The sequence below is a fragment of the Oscarella lobularis genome, chromosome 2 (assembly GCF_947507565.1).
Source record: "Oscarella lobularis chromosome 2, ooOscLobu1.1, whole genome shotgun sequence".
In the NCBI taxonomy this organism is placed as follows: Eukaryota; Metazoa; Porifera; class Homoscleromorpha; order Homosclerophorida; family Oscarellidae; genus Oscarella; species Oscarella lobularis.
Genome location: NC_089176.1, coordinates 340614 through 352853, shown reverse-complemented (window position 1 = coordinate 352853; position 12240 = coordinate 340614). Strand labels below are relative to the sequence as shown.

At 48.4% G+C, this 12240-nt stretch overlaps 6 protein-coding genes across 9 annotated transcripts in view; 3 read left to right on the top strand and 3 right to left on the bottom strand.

Annotated features, from left to right (window-relative positions):
* Positions 1–53: 53 nt before the first annotated feature.
* Positions 54–1780, top strand: LOC136200074 (uncharacterized). Its single transcript, XM_065990398.1, has one exon. The coding sequence runs from the start codon at positions 60–62 to the stop codon at positions 1737–1739; it is 1680 nt and encodes a 559-aa protein (XP_065846470.1). The 5' UTR covers positions 54–59; the 3' UTR covers positions 1740–1780.
* A 119-nt stretch (positions 1781–1899) lies between these two features.
* LOC136200232 (SUMO-conjugating enzyme UBC9-B-like) lies at positions 1900–2925 on the top strand. The gene is made up of 7 exons (XM_065990584.1): positions 1900–2020; positions 2080–2143; positions 2191–2210; positions 2269–2341; positions 2391–2500; positions 2551–2630; positions 2676–2925. Exons 1-7 carry the CDS (start codon positions 1955–1957, stop codon positions 2749–2751), a joined length of 489 nt encoding a protein of 162 aa, XP_065846656.1. The 5' UTR covers positions 1900–1954; the 3' UTR covers positions 2752–2925.
* Positions 2656–7078, bottom strand: LOC136200231 (uncharacterized). Its single transcript, XM_065990583.1, has 5 exons — positions 6940–7078; positions 6761–6889; positions 4571–6708; positions 4261–4514; positions 2656–4211 (listed from the first exon to the last, which is right to left on the bottom strand). The coding sequence occupies exons 3-5, from the start codon at positions 6464–6466 to the stop codon at positions 3947–3949; spliced, it is 2415 nt and encodes an 804-aa protein (XP_065846655.1). The 5' UTR covers positions 6467–6708; positions 6761–6889; positions 6940–7078; the 3' UTR covers positions 2656–3946.
* Positions 7079–7455: 377 nt separating this feature from the next.
* On the bottom strand, positions 7456–8818 carry LOC136183668 (RNA-binding protein with serine-rich domain 1-like). Its single transcript, XM_065970384.1, has 2 exons — positions 8790–8818; positions 7456–8733 (listed from the first exon to the last, which is right to left on the bottom strand). Coding segments are annotated over exons 1-2 (1155 nt in total). The 5' UTR covers positions 8792–8818; the 3' UTR covers positions 7456–7580.
* Positions 7487–10182, top strand: LOC136183670 (protein-lysine N-methyltransferase EEF2KMT-like). Of its 3 annotated transcripts, none has more exons than XM_065970386.1 (9): positions 7487–8766; positions 8824–8946; positions 8993–9073; positions 9128–9241; positions 9289–9419; positions 9471–9616; positions 9661–9790; positions 9836–9918; positions 9975–10182. In XM_065970386.1, exons 2-9 carry the CDS (start codon positions 8842–8844, stop codon positions 10082–10084), a joined length of 900 nt encoding a protein of 299 aa, XP_065826458.1. In that variant the 5' UTR covers positions 7487–8766; positions 8824–8841; the 3' UTR covers positions 10085–10182. The 3 variants fall into 3 exon arrangements, with proteins under 3 accessions (XP_065826458.1, XP_065826460.1, XP_065826461.1); XM_065970388.1 differs by having other exon boundaries at positions 8818–8946; XM_065970389.1 differs by having other exon boundaries at positions 7487–8946; positions 9661–9782; positions 9975–10107.
* LOC136183662 (DNA-directed RNA polymerase III subunit RPC5-like) overlaps positions 9922–12240 on the bottom strand; it is a 3779-nt gene continuing 1460 nt past the window's right edge. The window contains exons 10-23 of one of the 2 annotated variants that reach the window (XM_065970379.1): positions 12133–12177; positions 11994–12085; positions 11821–11941; positions 11685–11766; positions 11566–11625; positions 11411–11514; positions 11310–11363; positions 11163–11251; positions 10644–11108; positions 10506–10585; positions 10397–10450; positions 10220–10345; positions 10073–10168; positions 9922–10004 (exon numbers count right to left, since the gene is read on the bottom strand). In XM_065970379.1, coding sequence (XP_065826451.1) covers positions 10115–10168; positions 10220–10345; positions 10397–10450; positions 10506–10585; positions 10644–11108; positions 11163–11251; positions 11310–11363; positions 11411–11514; positions 11566–11625; positions 11685–11766; positions 11821–11941; positions 11994–12085; positions 12133–12177 — 1426 coding nt within the window. In that variant the 3' untranslated portion in view covers positions 9922–10004; positions 10073–10114. Of the gene's footprint in view, positions 10169–10219; positions 10346–10396; positions 10451–10505; positions 10586–10643; positions 11109–11162; positions 11252–11309; positions 11364–11410; positions 11515–11565; positions 11626–11684; positions 11767–11820; positions 11942–11993; positions 12086–12132; positions 12178–12240 lie in introns of both variants that reach the window. The other variant, XM_065970378.1, reaches the window with a different exon arrangement.

Genomic DNA, 12240 nt, shown 5'->3' with positions numbered 1-12240 from the left:
TTTGGAGATCGCGCGCGGTAGAATAGGCGGGAACTCGGCGTCTCATCATGGCAACGGCGATGTCTAGGCAACAGAGTGGCAGAAAAGACGCTCCGCTTGATTTCCAGTACTGTCGAACGCCTCCGGAGTTTTTTCGGTTGGCATTTGATAAGCTAAAAGAAGCCACGCTTCCTCAGAAGACGATCGCCGTCGTCAAAGACGACATTTCGTCTTACTTCGCCGGAAACGCCGCGAAACCGGCGAAAATAATAGAAAATTTCACGACCCCACTATCAGAACATCTCGTCAAGACGGCTGAAGCAACGGAAACCGCATTGACGCCGCTTCTACCGACGTGGCATCGAATCATTCAAGAGAATCTCAAACACTTGGTAAAAATCACAGCAGGTCGACGTCAAACGAACATTTCTCGTCTCAACAAAACAATTCAAATGCTATCAGACGGAATATCGAGCACTAACGAACCAATAGCGTCATCTTCATGTCAATCGACGATCGCCTACGTTCGATCCGTCAATCGTTTATCCGCCGACTTTCGACCGTTTTTTTGGACTTGGTTCTCGCAGCCGGGCGCTGGTCTCAATATCATCGAAGCGTGCCATCTTCACCACGATCTCCGCCGCGTGGCATTGATCGAGATATTGCTCGCTTTCATCGACACTCCTCGTCTCACGGACTTCTTCAAAGACTCGTTACCAGTCAAACTCGGATCGCCTCTATCCTATCTATCTTTTGTACACGAACTACTCGATATATCGAACGCCGATCAAATTCTCGCGCTCTTTGTTCATCCACCCGGCGTTTTTCAACACGTCGTCGATTTCGCCTTGCACTACGCCGGACCCGGTAGCGACGTCGAAGTGCGCTTCGAAGCGATAAGTCTCATTGGGAAGATTTGGGTCAAATTGCCGCGGCAGGTCGAGCACGTGCGTCGACGTCGTCTCAGCGACGGCGTCGCCAGCGTCGCCGATTCCATGCTCGACACGTTGCGTATGGCCTGTCGCGATCCGCGTACGCCTCAGGTGCAGATCGCCGCGCACGCCGCCTTGTTTCTTCTATGGGACGCGGCGGCGAATCAAGCGATTGGTTTGAGTGGGGGATCGTCGTCGAGCGTTCTACGCGTTCTCTGGGATATGCTCGTGTTTTCCATGTTCGGAAATCGATCGTTCGAACACGTCTATTTCTATATTGTGTCGAGTTTTTGTCGTTGGTTGCCCAATCGTTTTCACAACGAAATCGATCTGGGTCCGGTTGTCGAGCAGATGGGACGACAGGTGAAGATTTCTGGATTGGTGAACGTCGACATCGATTTGCTTCTCGTTGTTGCGCAGCACTCGGCGTTGACGGCAATTCAGGGTGTAATGCTTTTGGAATTGGTTGGTCAATTGGCTGTGAGTGACGTCGTTTATGGACGACTGGCTACGACGCCGTTTATTGTGTTGTTGTGTCGGTTCAAACGCGAGCCGGCCGTTGTGACGTATTTGAAGGGATATGCTTGTGCGTTGATTGGGTCGTTGAGAAATCAGGACGATATTGATCAATTGTCATTATCATCATCTCCTAGTGAGTACTATAAGAGATTGCTTGCGATTGAAGTGCTTGCAAAAGTACTGCATCTTCGGCATGAAGAATTTGAGTCCGTTGTCGACGAGGTGAAGGATATGTTGTGGACTTGTGTGGATTCACATGAAGATTTGAAATCGCTCGGATATTTTATTGCGGCTGACAAAGATCAATAATGTTCCCATTTAGCGTAGTTTGATTTCCTAATTAATTAATTGATCCCTTGGCGAGAATTCGCGATTAATCGTCGCTCTGCAGCGACGACGACGACGAGGGCAGCTCGTCGGATGGGGTCTCGCATTAAACAACATGAGTCACGCGCTTTCGGCTGGTACTGTGCACTCCCGGATTACTCCGTGTACTCGATTCCTAAGCGGTTCGGCGTGACGAAATGTCTGGAATCGCGCTTGGTCGACTTAGCGAAGAGAGAAAAGCGTGGAGAAAAGATCATCCGTTCGTAAGGAAGCCTGTACACTTGTTCAGGCGGAATGCCACGTTTTTCTATTTCCCGTGAAGGGATTCGTCGCAAAACCGACGAAAAATCCCGACGGAACGCTAAATCTAATGGTTTGGGATTGTGGTAAGTCTTCGAGAACGTCGAGAACGAACCTAATCGCGTCCTTTTAGCGATTCCAGGCAAGAAATCGGTACAGAAATACGAAATAGCGAAAATCAAGTAAAAAAAATTATCTTGGGCCTTTGCAGACACCATGGGAAGGCGGCCTCTATCGACTAAAAGTTACATTCAAGGAAGACTACCCGTCATCACCTCCCAAGTGTAAGGGAATTTCACTTTTGATTTGCCAATTTTTTATTGATTTTTTCAGGTAAATTCGAGCCGCCTCTTTTTCACCCGAACGTTTATCCATCCGGCACCGTGTGCCTGTCTTTGCTCGACGAGGATAAGGATTGGAGACCGGCTGTAACGATTAAACAGGTGCGGAAGTCAACTTCCGGGTTTTTATTGATCAAAATCTCGTTGGACAGATTCTTCTCGGCATTCAGGATTTATTGGATGATCCTAACGTTCGCGATCCTGCGCAAGCAGAAGCCTATACGACTTATACGTATGTCCTCGATGGAAATCAAATTATTGATTGATTTTCTAATAGGCAAAATCGAGCGGATTACGAGAGAAGAGTTCGAGCGCAGGCTTTGCAGCATCCGCCCAATTACGGGGCTTTCTAGTTTAAACAGTATTCGAGTTGAGAATAGCGTTTGTGGTGTGTGTGTGTGGGGAGTGATGAACGATATGATGACGTTTTTCTTTCTATGTTCTCGCTTTAAAAATGCACAGATTCCGTGTTCCTTTGCTTTCCTTGCTTAGACTTAATACATATCTAATCGTTTCCTCCCCTTTTATTAGTGAGAGAACGCTCGCTCGCTGTGTTTTCAGGAAAAAAACGGCATTTTTTTAGTCAGCACTGCACTTTCTGCTCTCCTTGCACATGTACGCGCTGCCACAATAGCCTCGAGACAGTTCCTTGTCGTTCGGATAGCGGCCTTCAGAGTATTTGTGTTGAAAGTCGTTGTAGTTTATGTATGAGAAAAGGCACCAGGAGTTACCCTCCGAGACAATCAATGAGGAAACGATGTCGCTGACATTCGGCACGTTATCGCGTTCTTCCGTCATCTCCACGATCGGCGACCCATAGTATCGTTCTTTGCAAAGCAGCATAGCGTTTTTAGTTTCACCAAAGTAATAGATCGAGGAGATGTCGTAATTGACGGTCGCGTCGCTTGCTGAGATGATCTTTGTGTCCTCGGAATTGGCCCTATCATAATATGCCACTTTGAGTTTGAAATCTTTTTTCCTGTACAAAATCCAGAGACCCGTCCCATACGCTACAGCAGACGTTGCTGATACTGATTTCTGGCTTTCTGTATACGTCGTCTGATTTCCATCCTTGTCAGTCAGGACGATGCTCATGCTTCAGCTTTAGCAACAAGGAATCTTCGAATGTGAAGAGTGGGAACTGCGCGCTGAGCTTATATAGAACAACGATGTGCTGACGTCACGACCAACACCTGGCTTGGAAACGAACGAACCACAGCAAGAAACTGATTTAGTAAAAGTGGCATGACTTCTGAGACAGATGCACAAAGGAACTCGTACTCTTCTTTCTATCATGGAGGCACGCATCTCTTCTCTAAGCGCAACCATCGGTGCATTGTAGACCACTTCCTCTACCGCAGGTGTTGAGCTTGCGTTTTGCAGTACAGAAATAGATGTGCGACCGTCACCTGTGCAGCAACACTCAACCGGCACCGCCGCAGGAAATGAAAACGTACAGTACTGATACAGTGGAATAAAAAGGACTAATCACTTGATTAATTAAAGAGGGCGGATGAGCGGTCAAACGCTGGTTCCGCGTACGACTGACTATTGGAGTCTCTGAGACAAGAACTTGCTGTCAAGAGCCTGGAGCGTTTTCTTTAAAGTCGCTTCAACATTCGCCCCGGCAGCGGAGATTTCGCGTAGAATGGTTGAGACGGACTTACGTATTCTGCGCAAAACCTGACGACAGGCAATGTTCTCTTGGTGTCGCTGTTTTTCGTCCGGCGAACGACCTGGACGACTCTTTGCTGCCTTCTCAGCAAAAATGTCCACAATCCTAGCAACGACGACGCAAACTTTTGCCAAGTACCTAAAAGAAAAATATCAGTTAACGCTAATCGCTTTCCCTCTCGACGTGCCCCTGTTGTTCTGATCCGCGTGGTAGTGCGAAGAGAGATTCGACGCTTTCCAAGACGATTATTGCCGTCGATACTCTCCAGCCTTGTTCCTTTTCCGTCCACATTTCCAAGAGCCCAATCGCTGCCGCTGGATCGCGTCTAATAAACGGTAGACTCACTGTATTAGTGGCGGTTATTTCTTTCGAGCAGCACACGAGTTTTACTGCCTTGCTAGGATTGCCACTTTTCCACGCATTGCAAGCGGATGCGATGGTCTAAGTAGAGACAGTGTAAAATAAGCAGAAATTAGGGGATTTTGATTTTTTTTTGCCTCGCTTCTTTGTCGTAACTGGCTGCACACGTCCTCGTGAACAGCACTGATGTCTTCCCACGTCAAATAGTCAGCCTTTCCGCTCTCGGGTATAAGGCTGGAAAGAGAACTGCATTCGGACAATTCTAGTTGTTTGGGAATAGACCACAGATGTCTGGCCGACTCGCCAATGTCATCATTAGAACTACTATCGTCGTCGTAAACGTCATCAGCATCTCTGACTGACACGAATAAATCATTGGAGTCAGTCGGTGACGTTGGCTTTTCCGAAGAAGTGCCTGAATTTGTTTCAGTGGCTATCTCGTTCTCGCTTTGACCAGTATCTCCATTAATTCTCGTTTCGTCAAACTTACCCTGATCTGCGTTTTCTCTTGTCCTCGAATCTATTACCACGGGGGTTTCCTCTAGTCTATTTTCTGCTAAAACGTCTTCGCTCTTCTCTTCTCGTCTGGATGACGGCGGCGAGCGAGCCAACTCACTAGAAGGCGCAAATATTTTCTCATACTGACGCACTGTTTCTGTCGTTTCATTTGACTTCGGAGGAGTAGCTGAAGGCCTATCTTTCTTCGACGCTTTAGGCTGCGATGTGGGCACAAAGTGCGACGAAACGCGCGTCGCCGTCGCCGTCGCCGTCGACGACGAAGCGAAGCTCGCATAAAAAACGTCAAGATGCGGATCGCTCTTCCCCGACGCGCAACGACCGCGAGACGACGACGACGACGAAACAAAAACGGTCGCAAAGCAATAGCAATCGGCAATCACTTCAAACGCCAACTGCCCAAAAACGCAAAAAAACGCTTCAGAGACAGGAAACGCGTCGCCGATCGCCAATCGCCGCCGCCGCCGCAGCAACGAAACGCATCGCGCATCGCCGCATATGACATGCGAAACGACGTCCGTCCACGTGGTCGTCGGCACAACGCATAGAAATCGATGTTTCGTTCCCGCCGTCGCGACGGCGTGCCGGCAACAGCAGCGAAGTCGAATCTGAAAGGGACAACGTCGATAGACGCCGAAGTCGTAATGACGAGGTACGTTGGAATGGAGGACGAAGTTTTGAACGGAAAGCGAGTCGCGATCGATGACAACGTCGACGCCGAGACCGAGATAATTGAGATATATATTTCCGGACGGTTGGGAAGACAGATGAGATGCGTTTTTCTTCTTATCGAGTTGTCGCTTTGGTTTCTCTTGGACGTAGATTTTGTCCGGATGTCCGAGTTCCGTCATAACATCTTGAATCGAGTCTCCAAATGAAATTGATGCGCGAAATTTTTTCTCGCGAGCGTCGACGGAAAATGATAGTTCGAATATGAGACCGCGAATGTCAGGCGAATTTGAATCGGGTGACGTCAGCGGCGCAACGCTGCGCGCTAAATAGAGTCCATTAGGACGATATATAGAAAACGGTGTTGGAATCGTATGCTCTGACGATCCGGAAAAGATTGTGAGACTGCGGAGTTGTTTGGGGCCGTCCGTGTCGAAGCGAAACGACGCGCCTACGTAGGTGGACTCGCATCGCGTGCGCGAGTCTATGGGACGGAGGCGTCGCACGCCGATTTGGACTTTTTGTAGAGTCGAATGCGTGAGGGGATCGTCGGGTGAAAGGAGATGAAGTCGGCGGTGTTTTGGGGCTGTGTGCGTGACGACGAAGACGGTTGCACGCCAGGGTTTTGATAGCTTGATTTTGACGAGTGTCTGCGTGGCCGAGTCGAAGCGGAGTGTCGCGTTTAGGCTGGGAATGCGTAGGTCGATGTTCGCGCTCTCTTCCAACGAGAATGACTCGTTCGATCGGCTCGTGTTTAGCTGAATTTGCTTGATTGCGTCTCCGATAGGCATTCCTAGAACGAAAGGACCGACTGAGACGCCGGGAACGACGTCTAGTGATGTCGCCATCTTCTGCGAAGTCACGTGGGCAATGCACGTGCAAACGTTTTTATTCAAAGGCTTTTACGAATCGTCTGTTTGAGAAAGCCCTTTGTTCCAGAATCAATTCAAATTGCTCCGAATAGCTCTGCGGTGACGGAACTCGCACTTTTTTCCTTCCGAGCCAAATGGGCACTGGCATTCTGCGTGGCCCGCAGCGTTGATAACGCACTGTGACTGGGCTCCGGTGCAGGGGTTGGGAGAGCATGGGTCTGTACACAAGTTCTGTATACACGATGAAATATGATTTTTAGTAGAGAGTACCTAGCGGTGGTGCGTCTGCGTTTTGGCAATGGAAGCCAGAAAACCCGTCTTTGCATTTACAACCATATAACGGTCCAGAGCCGCCAAGGCATGTTCCGCCATTTTGGCAAGGATTAGGATTGCAGGCGTCTGCAAGAGCATTTGCACGTCTCTGAAGTAATTTGAAATGGTACGTTTACTTGCGGAAATGATCTGGGAATCTGCAGCTTTCATAAATCCAACGGCCAAAAAGACGTACAGAACAATGACTCTCTTCATATTCTTGCAACGCGGTGGTATAGCAGCAAAAGCTTTGAACGGTGCACTACCTCTGTCTCCAGTCTATCAACTGGCCCTTTATATAGCAAGGTTCCGTCTGTCCGGTGTACTCTGACCTTCGTCGCCGCTAATCCCGGAGAAATAACCGCTAGACTGATTGCTTTGCAACCAACAACCTTGTTGGTTCCTCGTGCGTCAGAACGTTAATTAATTAACCTTCGTGGACGCAGAAGACATCGAAGTTGACGATGGTATAGAGATCAACGCAAGGGTCGGTCTATATACGTCTTTCTGAGAGCAAGGTAACAGGGGATTCTTCTCAAATCAATTGGTATTCAGAGCAGAGGAGTCAGGAGGTCACACTTTAAGCTTGCGGAGTGTCAGCTATAGCGCTCTAAATAAAGTACGTGCTCCCTCCTATGATCTAAAAATCGTGATCAACTTCAAAAATTTATTCAATAGGCAACAGAAGAGTCCAAGACGCCAAGCCTTAACCAACAAAACAGAAGACGATATGACGTCACAAGCCATCAAAGCAACGAGGAGAACAAGTATACCTACTCTACCTGGAAGAAGCGGACGAAGCGGAAGCCGATCTCCGCCGTCGTCTCCGCGGCAAACTCCTCGATCTCGACCGTCTCCGCGGCGACCTACCCGAATACCGTCGCCGCGGCGACCGAGACCGACTCCGTCTCTGATACGGCCGTCGATATCGCGACGGCGGAGATCGATATCTCCTAGGCGACCCCCGTCTTCGTCCGGGAGACGATTCCCGTCGCGAGGGCGAACTCCGTCGACCTCGCGACGATGACGGCGGCGGCGGCGGCGGCGACGTCTTTTTCGGCGATATTTCGCGCGGCGGAATCGCTTTCTTCGCCGACACTTCTAACCCGTCGATTTGCCCCCCGTCCATGTATTTGATCGCTTCCTCGACGTCCGCTACGGTTTCGTATTCCACGTAGCCGTAACCGCGATTGACGGACGTGGCGCGATCTACGGGAAGATCTACGGATTTTACGGTACCGTAAACGCTGAATATTTCAACGAGATGATCCTTAGTCACATTCCGACTCAATCGGCTCACGTAGACCTTCGACGGCGTCGATTTCGCGGCTCCATCGTCTTTTTCCTTTTTCGCCGCCGGTACTAAATCCGATTTTTTTTCAACAGCAGTTGACGGCGATTTCTGACGTCCTGGTGACGTCATTGCGACGTCTTTGGGGCCGCTGTTTTCTTTTCCGGGACTACGTGGGGGCCCCGTCGTCGGCGCGGGGGGCTTGGGAACCAATGAAGTCGTTTTTGCCACCTTCGTTTGGGCTCCGGGACTTTTCGCTTTCGCGGCGTCTGATTTCGTTTCGGTTTTCTTCGTTGTCGTCGTCGTCGATCCTTTCTTCGTGTCCGTCTTTCTCGATCGGCGCGAACGCGGCGACGGCGAACGCGACGAGCTGCTCGAGCTGCGACTCGAGCTCGATCGCGACGACGAGCTGCTGCGCGAGCTACGGCTCGACGAATAGCTGCTGCTGCGGGATGAGCCGCTGCTGCTCGTGTAGGATGGGGAGCGTCGTGCGCGGGATCGGCTCGGTGGCGGCTTGCGATCGCGGCCTCTGCCGCTTCGATCGCGGCTTCTCGAGCGCGATCTGCCGCCTCGACGGCGGCGAGGAGACGGCGATCGACGACGCCGTCGGTCTCGGCTGCGACTTCGCGATCTTCGAGGCCTAAAAGGACGGGTTTTCGTCGTCGGATTGACGGTGGGATCGTGGATTGCGCTTACATTTTCGTGGTAGCTAACAGCCTGAAAGGCGCAGGTGCGCGTGCGCGGGTTCATGGATCCGCTGAGGCGAGCGTTTTGGGCAATGACGCCCAAATGGTTGGCTGAATGCAGAAAAGTTGCCCTGAAACCTGACGAGCAGAGCAGTTTTATTCAATCGGTATTCGCAGAAAACGTTGATTAGTCTCGTAAACGTCTCTTTGAAGACGGTCAACGATCCTTTGTATGCCAAATACCCACCTTCTGCCCGTTTTGCACGACGGTTTTTTAAAGACATCATAACGAAGGCAAACCGTCCTGTTAAAACGTTAAAATCCGTAATATTTCTGTGCCTACTACAGTGTGAAGAACTAGACACAGAAGTCATTGAAGACATGTATCTAATTCATTCCCGATTGCTTCAAGAGGAAGCAGACACCCCGTCAGATAATCTACATTACAGAACGTATCTGATGGTGAGCGGAAATCAATCAAAATAAAGCCAAATCACTATAGTCGTTAGGATGAGGCATCCATTACAGTGAAGGAGAGCGACAGCGCTATTAGTCAAGGCACAACAGGCTTGCAAACTTGGCCAGCGGCGCTACACCTTGCTGAATGGATCCTCGAGAATCGAGAGTATTTTGACAATAGGTAAGAGGGAAGAGATAATATATGATATATTATCTCTGGTCTCGCTTTTAGGTCCGTTCTTGAACTTGGTTGCGGCGCGGGATTGACCGGTCTGGTTCTGCTGAAAACAGCAAAACCAGCACGCTATATATTCACTGATCACAATGATCAAGTTCTGCAGCTTCTGGAGCAGAATTTAGCACTCAATAATCTCCCAGGTTCGCTTACAAGAGCTGGAGAATTTTTTCTATCGAATCCTCAGATGTTTCCGTGGAAATCCTCGAGTGGGGATCAAACTACGCGCGACCGGTTGACATCGTTTTAGCGGCTGATGTCGTTTTTGATCCCACCACGATACCACATCTCGTTAAAACGATTTATCTCGTACTAAGGTTAGAAAAATTGCTTTGTTCTGACTGAAGACCAGAGTCTTTTAGTTGCGAAAAAGGAAAATCGTGCGCTCTAGTTTCGTCGGCGATTCGAAATAAGGACACGTACGCGATTTTTACAACGAGTCTGAGTGAGTAGCCCAAATCTATTGCTGCAAATATTTACCTTTTTTAATTAATTCAATAGATGGCTTTGGCTTGTCTTGGGAAGTTCTGCCTGAACCAAAAAACTCCATTTTCTTATATGACAAATCTTCGCAAATTGAACTCATAAAGATTACTTACTTAAATTTTTAAATAAACCCAATTGCTCTCTTATAGTCATGACTATTCGCTCCCTATAAGTTGCCAGTATTTGTTGCTTTTACACTTGCAAAGATCCTAATAGATAGAATTGAACGTGAAAAATTGATGTTTACTCTCGTTTCTGACCTTGAGAACTTTGGTCACGTCTCTCTGAGTCGGTTCAACGTCAAGAGCATCTTTGATCCGCTTGATAAAATCCTTCTTTTGCCAGACAACGCTTTCCTTGAACAAGTCCAAGAGAAAGTGACGATACTGAGAGAGAGAATCGATTAAAAAATCATCTATTAAAAATTTATTTTTCACTTTATCAGCTGGATCTTTGGTCGAACGAAGAGCAAAGAGACGAACAGCACTATCCTATTTAGAGTAAGCGTCATAGAACAATAAAGGACTGACATAGACTAAGACACACCTTTCGTCGTTTATACTCAATCTCAATCCCCCCTACGCTACGTATCACTCTTTCTAAAACCGCGTCGGATATCTCAGGGCCTAGAGGGAACCCCCGCGTCGTCATAAAACAGTCGCAGATCGAGTTCTCTATTATTACCTGTGTGTACACCAGTCACCACATCCCTTAAATCCTTCAAGCTCTTCACCGTACGGCCCAGCGAACTGCGCACAGACTGCACAACGGTATCGCTTACTTGACTCAGCGTTGCTGGAATTCTCGCCGGCGGCGACGACGCTGCCACTCCGGTTGACGATGAAGCGAGTGGAAGCGATCCTTGAGATCCAGCTGCGGCTTTCACTAGAGCTGTGAGTCCGCGCGATTGATGAGGAGTTGATGCGTTCACTTCGACTTCCATTGGCTGCGTCGTCGAATCTCCTCCTCCGCTCATGTCGATGACTATTGGCTGAGGTGGCTCCAATTCCCATTCCATTTCTGATGGTGTTTCGCTTGTTTTGGGCAATTTGGGAGGCGATGTCTTTTGACTTTTCGATTTCTCCTTCGCCTTTGTTGGCTGAGTCTTTGTTTTGGCACTGGGCTTCGTTCCTGCTCCCGCTGCAGCGTCTTGACCCGGGATTTCATAGGACAGACACCTGAGAAAATTCTAAGAGAACTCACCTTTGGAGCTTTTTCTGGAGTCCAGTGTAGCAGCCGTTTTTTGTGGTTCAATTTTGTCCGTCTTTGCAATGCCAAGCTCTTGACATAATCTGAATAGAAGACGCTGATTAAGGAGAGAGAACAGAGAGAGAGAGAACTTAAACGTACTGTCTGTAACGAGCCTCCCAGAGTTGCTGCTGCCTTGCAACAACGTCTCCATGCCTGTAAAAGTAATATTAAATATTTTTCTATAATACGTAGACGCTTACCGTTTTACAAATTCCTCGTCGTATTCGCCAATGAACTCCCAGCCCTGGGTGACTCGTAGTTTAGCTATCTGTTCCAGGATGTCTTTCAAATCGTCAAAAGGCAGCTGTGTGCATACGACGTCAAGGAGAAGAGCATTCGAAGCCGATTTACTGACCTTCACGATGCTTGAGACTTCTTTTCGTATAATAAATCGCGTCTGGGAGAACTTCCAAAGCTGCGAGACCAGCAAACGCTTTCAGAAATTCACTATTGAAGTCATTTTCCCCCCCTTACAACGTAGTCTCTTCCCTTGCGCAAGGCTTCGGCTGAAATACCCGTTAAGGGGCTCGCTTTTCCCTCTGGATAAATCAACTCACTAATAAAATAAAGTATTAATCAATGAGTTATTAGAAGAGCAGTCTTGTCTTGCCTTTTGACGACCCAACAGCCTTGAACTAGCCACGCAATCGAGGGCAATATCTTTAAAACGGTCGCTTGCTTTGAACTGGCTTCCAGGAGAAGACACAGTTGATTGAAACGCACCACTTTGGCTATGACAAATTAATAGGGTGCGTCACAAAGGGACGAGATCCGATTTTTTACCGCTCGTAAGAAGAGTTTTCACTTGGTCTATGAGATCAAGGTTCTTTAGCTGAGCCAGTGAGACAACATGCGAAGGAGCAGTGGGATCCGAGCTAAAAGATTAATATAAAGAAATGAGACTCTATAGTCACAACCATACCTCTGATCTTTCTCAGGAGCTGGACAAAGGCGTCGAAGATATTGCCTAAAATAAGACATAATTAATTAGAACACCTAGGTGTGTTAATTAATATAATTTACTCTGGTG